Source organism: Pseudophryne corroboree, chromosome 9 (assembly GCF_028390025.1).
Source record: "Pseudophryne corroboree isolate aPseCor3 chromosome 9, aPseCor3.hap2, whole genome shotgun sequence".
In the NCBI taxonomy this organism is placed as follows: Eukaryota; Metazoa; Chordata; class Amphibia; order Anura; family Myobatrachidae; genus Pseudophryne; species Pseudophryne corroboree.
In genome coordinates, this window is record NC_086452.1 from 198,319,090 (window position 1) to 198,332,732 (window position 13,643).

The window sequence follows — 13,643 nt, forward strand, 5'->3', positions numbered from 1 at the left end:
ACTAACACTGTGACCTCTGCCTCTGCTTGGATACAGATGTGTCCTCACAAATCTTGCATCAATGCTAACGTCGGGCACCTTTTTTTAAATGAAAATGCATCTTATTTGCATTGCTATGTGGCTAGGATGCACAAGCAGCTTCTGCTGATTAAACTGATATGCAGCATGCCAATATACTGTGTGAGACTGTGGCTGTATCTGCATATGAAATGCTACATACAGAATATAGGCATGCCGCATATCATTTTAATCAGCAGAAGCTGATGATGCCCCTAGGCATATCAAATGCCCTAGGCAATTGCCTAGTTTGCCTATGCCTATGGCTGGCTCTGCTTATGAACCCCCAACCAAAGCCTGGGAAAGAATGTCAGTGTGTGCACAGCAGCACAGCTCTATATCGCAAAAGCTGCAAAACATGTCGATCTACATGTGAATAGGGCCACAATGTATCGCAATGTATTTGTTATACATAATACATTCCACTATACCCAGATTCAAGGGGAAGAAGGGGTGGCCAGGGGATACTGTTCCCTGGGCCCCCCTATGTCAGAGGTCTCTCTGACAGGAGCATGCTGACATCACTAACTCTCCCTCTTGTGCAGCAAACGTGCTAACGTGATTACTTCACTTCTGTTTACTGCTCATGCACTTCTGTTCACCACTCATGCGGACTGTTCACCACTCATGCGCGTGTGCGGTCTGTTCACTACTCATGCGTGTGTGCGGTCTGTTCACCACTCATGCGCGTGGGTGGTCTGTTCACCACTCATGTTCGAGAGGCCATTGCCGGCGAGGGCTCCTCTCCCAGTCATTTTGGAGAAGTGTAGCCTATCGGGCTAACCCCATGTAAAGATTACACTCCATGTTACATACAGAGTATACTTAGTATTTGTGGGTATTTTGGGGGGATATTTGGCAAATATTTGATAAATAGGTCGGAGAGGGAAAGAAAGTGAGAGAGTGGGGGTTAGATGGGTAGGAGAGAGAGAGCGAGAGAGAGAGAGAGTGGGGGGTAGATGGGTAGGAGAGAGAGTGGGGTGTAGATGGGTAGGAGAGAGAGAGAGAGAGAGAGAGAGGAAGTGTAACTCAGTGGAAGATAGTAAGTTTACATTTTGGGAGATATGTTTTCTACGAAGGTAATTCTGAAGTGTAATTTTCTATTAAACTGTATCAATAAAGCAAAAAGTACAGATTTGCATTGTTTTCTCATACTTTCAAATTATTCCGGTTTTTATTCCTATGAATAATAATAACAACAACAATAATAATAATAATAATAATAATAATAATAATAATAATAATAATACAATTATTTATACTATATTATGACAGTCAAAGTTGTGTTATTTGCTATTTTTAAAAAATAAATAAATAAATAAATAAATAAATAAAAGTTACATATTGTATGATAAAGAAGATAGAAAAGTCTCACGTTGCAGAAACATTTGCTCTTCTTTGCCAGCAGGTGGCAGTAGTGTGACTCGTTCTTGTATCATGATGTAAGCAAGGAAAGCATGTGGTTTCCCAGCCTGGGAATCCCGCTGCTCCTGTACTGTATATAACGCTGCAGGGGCGTCTGCCGCCCGGGTCACATCACTACTGGTGGTAACGCAGATCGTGTTGCACAGAATAAGCGAGAGCTCTTTCTCAACCGCGGCATTTATCATCGCCAGAGAAAACCTCGAACGCACAGGTTTCCATAAACCTCCTGTGATTTTAATCACCTAATCAATGCACAGATTTCAATAAAGATCCTAGGATTTTAATAACCTAATCAGGACCTCAAATTTTTGGACCCGTTAGAGAACCTCGGATACAAAGAGCTCATTGAGAGAACATACAGTAGGTTACTGCTGGACTCCACCATGTCTCGGACCAATGTTCTCCCCATCGCCTCAATAATATTCCTCCTACAGATCATCCCTACGCATAGTAAGATATTTCATGTTATACATAAAGATTGTTTATTAATGAATGGATTTATCGTGAATTAAGTATTGAACGAACAAAGTGTCTAGTGTTTTGTATTAATTTGATTCATTGATGCTTATGTCTATTCATGTCATTGTTTATTGGGATCCCAATGGCATGTTCTTATGTGTTCTGTTGTAGAATATTGGCAATTGTAATCCAGATTCTGTTGATACCGCAGGCACAAATTACAACTAAACTTACATTTAAATACAGAAATAAATCTGAGGGGGAGATGAATCAAGGCTTGGAGAGAGATAGAGTGGAGAGAGCTAGAGTACCAATCAGTCAGTTCCTAACTGACACAATGGTCCATTTGCAAATTCTCTGAGAGAAATTAAGTGGAGAGAGATAAAGGGGCACATGTACTAAGCAGTGATAAAAGTGGAGAAGTGAGCCAGTGGAGAAGTTGCCCATGGCAACCAATCAGCATTGACATAACATTTTTAATTTGCATACTATACAATTGTATGGAGCAGCTGATTGGTTGCCATGGGAAATCTCTCCACTGGCTCACTTCTCCACTCTTATCACTGCTTAGTACTTGTCCCCCAAAGTGCCAGCCAATCAGCTCCTAACTGCCATGTTACAGTCTGGGTTTGAAAAATGACAGTTAGGAGCTGGTAGGCTGGTACTTTATCTACATCCACTTTATCTCTCTCCAAGGCTTAGTAAATAGACCCCACAGTCTGTAAAATTAAAGGAGCTGATTGGCTGGTACTTTGGGGTCTATGTACTAAGCCTTAGATGGAGATAAAGTGGACGGAGATAAAGTACCATCCGACCAGCTCCTAACTGTGATTTTTCAAACCCAGCCTGTGACATGATAGTTAGGAGCTAATTCGCTGGTAATTTATCTCCATTCAATGCTTTGTAAAGAGACCCCTCAGTCTCTCTCCAAGCTTTGATAAATTGCCCCCTAAGTTTCATATGGTTCTTTCTTTGCTGATCTGTCATAGTGAACAGGGCCGTTTCTTGGGGCGGGCGAGCCATGTAGTCGCACATGGCGCCTGCCACGGCACTGACTGTGGCTCCCTGGCTTTCCCCTCCTCCCTCTCCCCGAGTACCCAGCTTGGGAGGCGGAGTTTCGTGGAATGACGTAACAACGTAATGTAATGTGTAAAATGGGGACTCTTGCCTGCCGTAATGTGTAAAATGGGGACTCTTGCCTGCCGTAATGTGTAAAATGGGGACACATGCCTGCCGTGATGTGTAAAATGGGGACTCTTACCTGCCGTGATGTGTAAAATGGGGACTCTTGCCTGCCGTGATGTGTAAAATGGGGACTCTTACCTGCCGTGATGTGTAAAATGGGGACTCTTGCCTGCCGTGATGTGTAAAATGGGGACTCTTACCTGCCGTGATGTGTAAAATGGGGACACATGCCTGCCATAATGTGTAAAATGGGGACTCTTACCTGCCGTGATGTGTAAAATGGGGACTCTTGCCTGCCGTGATGTGTAAAATGGGGACTCTTGCCTGCCGTAATGTGTAAAATGGGGACTCTTGCCTGCCATACTGTGTAAAATGGGGACTCTTACCTGCCGTAATGTGTAAAATGGGGACTCTTGCCTGCCGTAATTTGTAAAATGGCGTCTCTTGCCTGCCGTAATGTGTAAAATAGGGACTCTTGCCTGCCGTAATGTGTAAAATGGGGACTCTTGCCTGCAGTAATGTATAAAATGGGGACTCTTGCCTGCCGTACTGTGGGGATTTAATCATGTATCAAGGGCATTGCGGTGTGTGGCATAATATGGTGCAGGGGGCATTACTGTGTGGGGCTTAATATGTTAGAATTTTATTTTCCTATGGTGGGCGTGATCTGTTGGTGCAGGGTCAAATACTGGTGTGTGAGGTAGTCTTTTCAGACAAGGCCATGCCTATCAAAATGAGGCCACACCCCTTGTCGGTGTGTGGGTTTTTTTATCAAGGGGGGGGGGCATTTTTTTTTATGTCATGGGGGCGAGGGGGCGCATTTTTAAATCTCGCACTGGGAGCCAAATTGGCTAGAAACAGCCCTGATAGTGAAATGTATATATTATGTATAATTACTGTATCTGATATTATATATGTCCTTTCTACAGCCTCTGCCTCAGACATCACACTTTCCCTTCCTCATACCATCATCAGTGCTCAGATTGGTGAAGAGCTTCATATTACTTGCGAAGCCAACACTTGTGAGAAACCTGGGTTCATCTGGGCTAACCTTGTGGACAGTACATTAAGTGGTACAGTTAGTACTGTGGGGCAGAAGTCAACCCTGACCATGAAGGTCAACAGTGAGAGCGATGGATCCTATCGTTGTACTGTGTCCTGCAATAAGCCACCACCAGAGAAGAGCTTCAAAATCGCTGTCTACTGTAAGTGTTTTATATAGGGCTCAAGTAGAGAAAAATATTTACAGGAGCTTTTGGAACTAATGACAGCTGCTGCAGAACCTCTTGCACAGTTTAATTGTCAATCGAAGGGGACGGTTACGTTTAGGCTGCGGGAGGGGTGGGTTAGTATTAGGGTGTGGGTTAGGGTTCTGCTGCCAGTATTGTGACCGTCGGGATATCGTACCCAATTGTATCTCTCCTATACTAGGCACCAAAGATATGCCTCCTAGCATGCACATTTATCCACTATGATGAATTATGAGCAGCACGGACTGTGTAATGGTTAGCATTACTGCCTCACAGCACTGAGGTCATGGGTTCAACTCCCACTTCACCCCTAACTGTGTGGAGTTTGTATATTCTCCCCGTGCTTGCAGTGGGTTTCCTCCCACAATCCAAAATATACTATCTATCTGTTATAGCAATTGTAATATTACCAACCATGTTTGTGCATTTTCATGGAGTGTTCATGTCAGTGTGTCAGTACTAATTAGCTTATAAATAGCTTAGGGTTAGGGCTAATATAAATAGCTCTGTGTGCAAAAATATAAACGGTAAAATTATTATATTATGATTTCATGAGAAAGGCAAAGAAATAATTAAGAGACAAAGGGAATATTGTACAGCAAAGCTATGTAGCTGCCATTTTATAGAGCTTTGTGCTACATTTCCTTTGCAGACTGCTTATATTTACATGGTTCTTCAAACAACGTAGTAATCATACATGTCAAATATTCTTTTACAGCTTTTCCAAGTGACCCCATTCTAGACATGTCATCTGCTGTGGTGGGAGAACAGTCCCGTATCACCTGTACACTCACCAACATCTATCGCTCTGAGATGATGACTGCTAAGATAATGCTGGATACGGAAATAGTGGTGGAATATAACGGGGCAGAGGTGGATGAATATGACCAGAAGATAAAAAATATCAGCTTTTGGCATGACTTAATACTGGAGGAGAGTTATGAGGCAAAGAAGATTGAGTGTGTGGCTGAAATGGAATTCCAGGAGGAAGATGAAATTGATCCTATAATACGGCAAACATCAATAGACCTTCACCTAAAGTGTGAGTTATAGTCACCAACATCTTTCTTTTCCCGGTAACTCGTACAGTCATTCATACTGTATTGCTGCAAAGCACATCTGCTAAACCGTTAGCTGGTCCCTTACTACAGAAGCACCTACCTCCTATTGTGGCAACGTGCTGCAGATGGGTGAAAGACAGAACAATGGACTAATTCCAGAAGACTCACTGAAATGTTAACGTTCTACACTCCATTGTATATGTCATATAGGGACTCTTATTTTTTAACTATAAGAATATATTTAGGGATAAATAGAATATGTTGTGAAGCTATCGATGTCTCACATTGTCTCATAGGCCTTTCTGTTCCTACTGTATTTGCGTACAAGACCATTGCCAGTGTTATATGTGTGCCTTATAAATAAACTATAACATGGGGTCAATTCAATTAACTCAACCCCTGGGTGGCGAGTTGATTAAATTGACCTCTTAGTGTCACTATCTCGCCCTGTACTCTCTGATTTTTGTAGAGCTGCGTACACAAATGAACGACTACACAGTGAGATTCGGGCCACGAGGGGACAAGTTTGGCGGCCATTTCTGCCATTTCTATGTCATTACAACTGCAACTTGCCCTCCTTGCATTTAATTGAATTGACCCCAAGAGTCTAAATAACTGTGTAACATTTTATTATAACCAATACAACAAATGTCCTATAAAATCTGTACATTAAAGGATGCCTTGGAATTTAGAAATGTTAGCACAGAAAAAGAAATCATCTTATACAGTATCTAAAAAAAATTTCTTCTCATTTTCAGACCCACCAGCAAAACCCCAAATCAGAACACATCCATCCACAACTGTGAGAGCGGGTGAGGAAATATCTCTGACCTGCAGCTGTGACAGTGCATCCCAAGCTTACATCCAGTGGTTGAAGCTTGTTGATGGCAGGAAGCTGGAGATGCCAACTGATGACCAAGGCATACTGACTCTTTCCAGTGCAGAACCACAAGACAGTGGGATTTATATCTGTTGTGCGAAAAACGACGTAGGAGAAACCTCTTCACAAGTGGAGATCACTGTACAAGGTGAGATGAGCATCTAGTACAAGCATTCCCAACTGCGGTCCTCAAGGCACACCAACAGTGCAGGTTTTAGTGATATCCAGGCTTCAGCATAGATGGTTAAATCAAAATAACTGAGGTACTAATTAAGTCACCTGTGTTCAAGCCTGGATATCACTAAAACCAGGACTGTTAGTGTGCCTTGAGGACCGAGGTTGGGAAACACTGCTCTAGTAGATACAGCCTTGTGGCACCTCCTGTTCACACTGCATTGTACGATCGTGTAAACTCTTCCTTTTTCATCTTCTCATCACTCACAGTGACATGTAAATGTGATTCTCTTGGAGCTGGGAAATACTCATCCATCTGCTATCCATACCCCTGTCTACCTTTATGAGCATGTACAGGTTAATGTGCAGCAAAGCCCCATTTGTTCTGCAACATCCATTCCAGAACATGGAAGATTTATCAAAGCTTGGAGAGAGATAAAGTACTAGCCAATCAGCTTCTGTCATTTTAGAAGCCGCATTTGAAAAATGTCAGGAGCTAATTGGTTGATACTTTATCTCTCTCTCTCTATTTTATATCCCTCCAACCTTTGATAAAACTCCCCCATTGTTATTATTATAGATAATTGTATATGAAACATTTACTTTATTTGATCATACTTAGGTCTTCCAGAAATTCCTAAGATTACCATCCAGCCAGGAGCCAGAGTGACGGCTGGGCAGACTGTTACAATTGAATGCTTTGCCAATGGCAACAGAAACACAAATGTTACATTGTGGAAGGTGTCGGAGGAATTGGATATTCTTCTTCATGGCACAGAAGGGAAATTCTTCATCAAAGAAGCAGCTCCTTCTGACACTGCGGAATACAGGTGCACCGCTGAAAATCACTATGGACTGGCTGACACATCGGAATCACTCACAGTAACATGTAAGTGTCATTCTCTTATGTACAGTGGGTGATGTGATCTGTGAGGGGTAGTTAATGTGAATCTGTCAGCTCACACTTTCTGAGCGAGAGTTATCAAACCGTGTAGCGATAAACTGGAGAGAGATTAAGGGGAGATGTACTAAAAGTAGAGAAGTGAGCCAGTGGAGAAGTTGCCCGTGGCAACTAATCAGCAGCTCTGTATATTTTTATAGTATGCAAATTATAAATGTCAAATCAATGCTGATTGGTTGCAATGGGCAACTTCTCCACTGGCTCACTTCTCCACTTTTATCACTGCTTAGTACATCTCCCCCAATAAGCTTCTGACATTTTGCAGGCTGCATTTAAAAAAATGACAGTTAAAAGCTGATTAGTTAGCACGTTATCTCTCTCCAAGGTTTGATACATCTGTTTTAAGTAGCAATAGTAATACACAGTATGACATAATACATCCTATGCATTCAATTATACAGTTGTTCATAACTATGAAAAAAAAACAACTAAAATCCTACATTTAAGTTGTTGGTGGTTGATGGTGTTACATACACTATAGACTGTTGGGCGATGGGCATCCAGCATTTTCTTCTGTCCTCACACTAATAAAAGTGTTAGTGGCGATAAATAATTTTTAGAGCAATTTCTATTTCAATTCCTGTTCTTCATTGTTGTAGTTTTTTTTAATTATTTGTTTTTATTGCAGCGAAGAACAGTTTACAGATGTGTCCATTAACATCTAGGTTCCCTACACATTAAACAGCCCTTCTAATCACACCATGCCGTCGCGTGACTCGGTAGCGCTGAGCATCTTTACGTTCAACTTTTTCCATTAAAATGCATCTTATTCACAAAACAGTGCAAAAAGGAAATACAAGTAACTTATGCTGATTGAAATAATATGCAACATTTCTATATTCTGTGTACTAACGTTGCTGTATCTGCATATGAAATGGTACGTCAAAGTATTTTCCTAGAAAACACTGTAATGTAGCAAGTCGTATGCAGATGCAGACGGACACAGAATATAGGTATGCCGCATATCATTTTAATCAGCATAAGCTGCCTGTGCATCCTAGTCACATAGCAATGCGAATAAGAAGCATTTTCTATACAAAAAGATGCCTGATGCTAACGGAGTTGCACGGGACCTGTCAGTTCACTCACGCCAGGCATCTCCTACTGCATGGCGTATTGAGGCAAGATGTATGAGGACACCTCTGTGCATAAAATTTATAATAAGCATGAGACATGCAAATAATTCAAACAGGAATCAAAGCAGTACAGACATCAAAAAAGAACATTAAATTAAAGTGCCATTAATAATAAAAATATGTAACCGAAGACAGAAACCCAAATTGCAAAGAGGAAACAACATTTTATTTAACCATAATTACAATAGTCTATTATACATTTTAGTTTTTTTTAAAGTTCATTTAATATGCTTGTTCCATAACACTTTTCTCTAATGCCTGTACAAAACATTTATTTTTCTGCACAGATCCTCCCAGGGAAACTGTCCTTTCATCCTCTGCTGTGGATGTGAAAGAAGGGGATACAGTCACTCTGTCCTGTGCTTCTAAGGGAGACCCCAAACCCAGCATCTCCCTGTATAAACTTTTATTATCGGGTGAGAGTCTTCTCCTTTCTGAAGGTCCAGTGGTAACATTAACACTTTTGACAAGTGGGATTTACCAGTGCCATGCCAGTAATGTACTGGGAAGACAAGAGGACACACTGGAACTCAAAGTACGTGGTGAGTATTTTACACCAGTGGAAATTTTGAAGTATGGTTATGGAAATACCATGGAGGCTCAGGCCTTGGGCCCGCCTAAGTAGTGACAACGTAACTTACCAGGGGAATGGTCTCATTGCCAGCCTAACATGCACCACAGGCCTGATTGCGCCCGCTGGCCTAGTGCCCAACAATCCTGGTGGGAGGGTTAAATAAGTTGAGGTGACCCAAGCTGCCTACCATGGTGCTGGAAGCGGCTGCAGTGAGGAGATTCATTTAGCTCTTTTCCGTTCTAACACTGCAGCACTTTCCAGTCCTCGGCTTCTTGCAATGGCCGCTGGCCCGTCCTGGCCAGCAGCTCCTCCACTTCTTTCTTCCGCCAGGGCTTCTTCCATGTCTGGTTATTCTGTCTCCTTTCCTTCGAGAATTCATCTTTCCGCCCTCTCCACAGCTGGACTCTCTTCTTCTTTTGCTCATCGGCATTGTCTTGAATTTGATGCTGGCCGTGAACCAGTCAAGGCTTGTGTACCGGCAGCCAATCAAGGGAAGCTGGCGGCATTTTGAATTTGGTGCTGGCTGTGAGCTAATCACAGCTTGCAGACCGACAGCCAATCAGGCTGCCAGTCCGAGTACTTTGATTGGATTGCAGCAGGTGCCAAATTAAAAATGTTGCATGGCCACCCCTGATTTGTGGCCGTTCTGCAAACAGTGATTGACTGGCTTGTGGCTGACACCAAATTCAAAATGCCGCTACTTAATAGTCGCCGGTCCACAAGCTGTGACTAGTTTGTGACCGTTTGTAAAGTAGAACAGAGGCCACAGCCGCTCCTTGCCCGAAGCTGTGAGCAGACACACTGTCACCGTCCCAGCGCCGCCCACCGATGTGGACAATTCTCTGCCTCATGCCTCCACATTTCTGAAGCTGGGAGTCGACACTCGGACTGTTTCATACTTGCACATTGTCTACAACTGAATAATAACTTTTGTTACCGTGCAATAGGGTAAATGTATTAAAGGTCGTTATGGGGGGAGAGAGGTATCTTCGCACGTTATGTGCGCTGATACCGCCTCCCCCCATGCATGACAGTGGCATGACGATATGCAGGGCAATGTAAGACTGACCGTTCCGACACCTGCAGCTATCCATTTCGACACTGCTGTCTCTGGCTGTGGCAGCTGCCGGCTCCGGGCTGCAGAGGAGATCTTGCATTGCTAGCGAGATCTCACACATGCCCAGAGGAGCTGGCCAGGGTAGAAACACAGCGCATAGGCTGATGCGCTGTGTGCTCAGGTGGGGATCGCCGGAGGGGGGAGTTTCACTCCCCTGCTCCGGCAGACAAGATGTTAATACATCTTGTCGATGTAGCGTCTTCCTTCGCGTCGGTAATGAGGGGAAGCAGGAAGTGCTATAGCAGCACGATCCATGCCACTATACTACATCTCCCACAATGTGCCATATATAAAGGAGCTGTTTGCATTAATGAATTATCAAGTGGTGTCATGCAAAAGGTTTTTCTTTCTTTTTATTTCTGACAAGAGTTTTAAATAATGCTCTTCTAATAAGTCAGCAGGCAAAATGCTCTGATATACTGAAGATATACTTGTCTGCTTCCCTGCTGAGTGAATGATGTAACTGTCTAACTGCCCACCAGAATAATGAATAGTAAAAATATTGTATATCTGTAGTGCAGAGAAGTTGAAGTTAAATATTTTTGTTTCTGTTTATAATTTCATTTTGTTTTTAATATAATTTAAATTTTAACAGTTCCACCCAAGAACACACATGTAACCATCACCCCATCTCCGGTGGTGAGAGAGGGAGACTCTGTACAGATAACGTGCACCTCCGAAGCTTCTCCTGCCCCCAGCCTGGTGCTGTACATCAGGACAGAAAATGGCCTTGTTGAGTTGGAATCAGAGAGTGGAGAGTACAACGTATCACATGCTGGAGCGGGTGACATAGGGACATACATCTGTGAATCCAAAAATGTGGTTGGACAGCAAATAGCAGAGACTCCTCTGACTGTACAAGGTGAGGACACCATATATAATACTAGACCTAGATCAGTGAGTTGTACTACTCATCTGGAGCTTTCTTACTGTCTCTTTATTTTATTATTTATTTATTACTAGTTATTTATATAGCGCACACATATTCCGCAGCGCTTTACAGAGAATATTTGTACATTCACATCAGTCCCTGCCCCAGTGGAGCTTACAATCTATATTCCCTACCACATGTACACACACATTCACGCTAGGGCTAATTTGTTGGAAGCCAATTAACCTACCAGTATATTTTTGGATTGTGGGAGGAAACCGGAGCACCCGGAGGAAACACACGCAAGTATGGAGAGAATATACAAACTCCACACAGTTAGGGCCATGGTGGGAATCGAACCCATGACCTCATTGCTGTGAGGCAGTAATGCTAACCATTACACCATCCGTACTGCCCGGGGCTTATTCAACATCCTTTATAGACCTGTAACACACGCAGAAATGCTAGTTTTTGTATGTATTAAGTAACATAAGGCAGGATGTACTAATTGATATCGCTGCCCATCGCAGCTATGCTAATTGCATATGCACTTACATATGCGATAATTATTGCAAAGGACAGGTCTTCCGATAAGAGCTGTAATTTGCGATCTCCAGCGGGACCTGGACTTCCGGGTGTATGACCCGGGAGTCATTTTGCACATGCGCAGAGTGACGGGGCGGTTGCGGAGCATGCTGGGAAAGATCCTACTAGATCCCTCACACCGGCGCTGCGGAGAGAAGCCCACAGGCTTCTATGGGGTAATGCCAGCAAAAGCTGGCGTTCCCCTCCGCGACAGTGCCCCGGCAGCCAGCAGTTAGTACATTCGGAAAATGCGGTAAATGGTGGTTTTACCGCATTTTACGTTTAGTACTTCCCACCCATAGAAACATAGAACGTGGTCATCTAGTGTGCCCTTTTTAGTAACAGGCCAATTCATTCCTAGGTCCCGATGGGGCCGCCTAGTATTCGCCAAACTCCAAAAACTGAAAGTTTTCAAAGTATGCATTCGGGAACCAACATCATCTTTTGATGGCATTGATTCCCGGAGCTCCGATCCTACCTATGAGAAGGAGGTCTTGGGTTGCGAAGAGTGTCCCGAGCAGATCCCTCTGCCCCCTCCACATGCTCCCTCTGCTGGCACATCACTGGTAAGTAACAATTCTATTTTGGTAACAGTATTAGGGATCATGGGGACAGCTGCCTTTCGGAGCAGCTGTTCCCACACCGCAGCAATACTGAATTGCCTTCCAGCCCACAAAAAAGAATAGGCACCTTCGTGCTTAACTTCTATTTACACAAAGACGCTAGTGGCAAGTATTTGATTGAAATGGTAACAGAATTTAATATGTAAGAGTTGATCTACACCTATAAAAAGGTACCTGGAGGATATGTAATGCAAAGTTTATCCCGGACCACAATGTTAACAATGTTTTGTTATTCTGTTTTTCATTACACAGTTCCACCCAAGAACACACATGTAACCATCACCCCATCTCCGGTGGTGAGAGAGGGAGACTCTGTACAGATAACGTGCACCTCCGAAGCTTCTACTGCCCCCAGCCTGGTGCTGTACATCAGGACAGAAAATGGCCTTGTTGAGTTGGAATCAGAGAGTGGAGAGTACAACGTATCACATGCTGGAGCAGGTGACATCGGGACATACATCTGTGAATCCACAAATGTGGTTGGACAGCAAATAGCAGAGACCCCACTGACTGTACAAGGTGAGGACACCATAAGACGTACTAGACCTGCTGTAGATCAGTGAGTTGTACTACTCATCTGGAGCTTACTTACTGTCTCTTTTAGGGGCTTATTTAATATCCTTAATAGAACTGCTACACATGCAGAAATGCTAGTTTTTGTATGTTTTAAGTAACATAAGGCAGGATGCACTAATTGATATCGCTGCCCATCGCAGCTATGCTAATTCCATATGCACTTACATATGCGATAATTATTGCAAAGGACAGCTCTTCCTATAAGAGCTGTCCTTTGCAATCTCCAGCGGCACCTGGACTTCCGGGTGTATGACCCGGGAGTCATTTTGCGCATGCGCAGAGTGACAGGGTGGTTGCGGAGCATTCTGGGAAAGATCCTATTATATCCCTCACATCGGCGCTGCGGAGAGAAGCCCACAGGCTTCTATGGGGTAATGCCAGCAATAGCTGGCGTTCCCCTCCGCGACAGTGCCCCAGCGGCCAGCAGTTAGTACATTTGCAGTAAACGTCGATTTTACAGCATTTTACGTTTAGTACTTCCCACCCATAGAAACATAGAACGTGGCCATCTAGTTTGCCCCTTTTAGTAACAGGCCAATTCATTACTAGGGCCCAATGGGGCCGCCTAGTATTCACCAAACTCCGAAAACTGAAAGTTTTCAAAGTATGCATGCGGGAACCAACATCATCTTTTGATGGCATTGATTCCCAGAGCTCCGATCCAGCCTATGGGAAGGAGGTCTTGGGTTGCGAAGAGTGTTCCGAGCAG

At 43.4% G+C, this 13,643-nt stretch overlaps 1 protein-coding gene across 4 annotated transcripts in view; it reads left to right on the forward strand.

Moving 5' to 3' along the window:
* Nucleotides 1-1,499: 1,499 nt before the first annotated feature.
* LOC134957862 (vascular cell adhesion protein 1-like) overlaps nt 1,500-13,643 on the forward strand; it is a 35,967-nt gene continuing 23,823 nt past the window's right edge. For 2 of the 4 annotated variants that reach the window (XM_063940080.1, XM_063940081.1), the window contains exons 1-8: nt 1,500-1,932; nt 4,056-4,331; nt 5,095-5,418; nt 6,196-6,465; nt 7,114-7,380; nt 8,876-9,130; nt 10,875-11,141; nt 12,611-12,877. In XM_063940080.1, the coding sequence (XP_063796150.1) occupies nt 1,866-1,932; nt 4,056-4,331; nt 5,095-5,418; nt 6,196-6,465; nt 7,114-7,380; nt 8,876-9,130; nt 10,875-11,141; nt 12,611-12,877 (1,993 nt within the window). In that variant the 5' untranslated portion in view covers nt 1,500-1,865. The remainder of the gene's footprint in view (nt 1,933-4,055; nt 4,332-5,094; nt 5,419-6,195; nt 6,466-7,113; nt 7,381-8,875; nt 9,131-10,874; nt 11,142-12,610; nt 12,878-13,643) is intronic. The other 2 variants (XR_010186770.1, XM_063940079.1) reach the window with 1 other exon arrangement.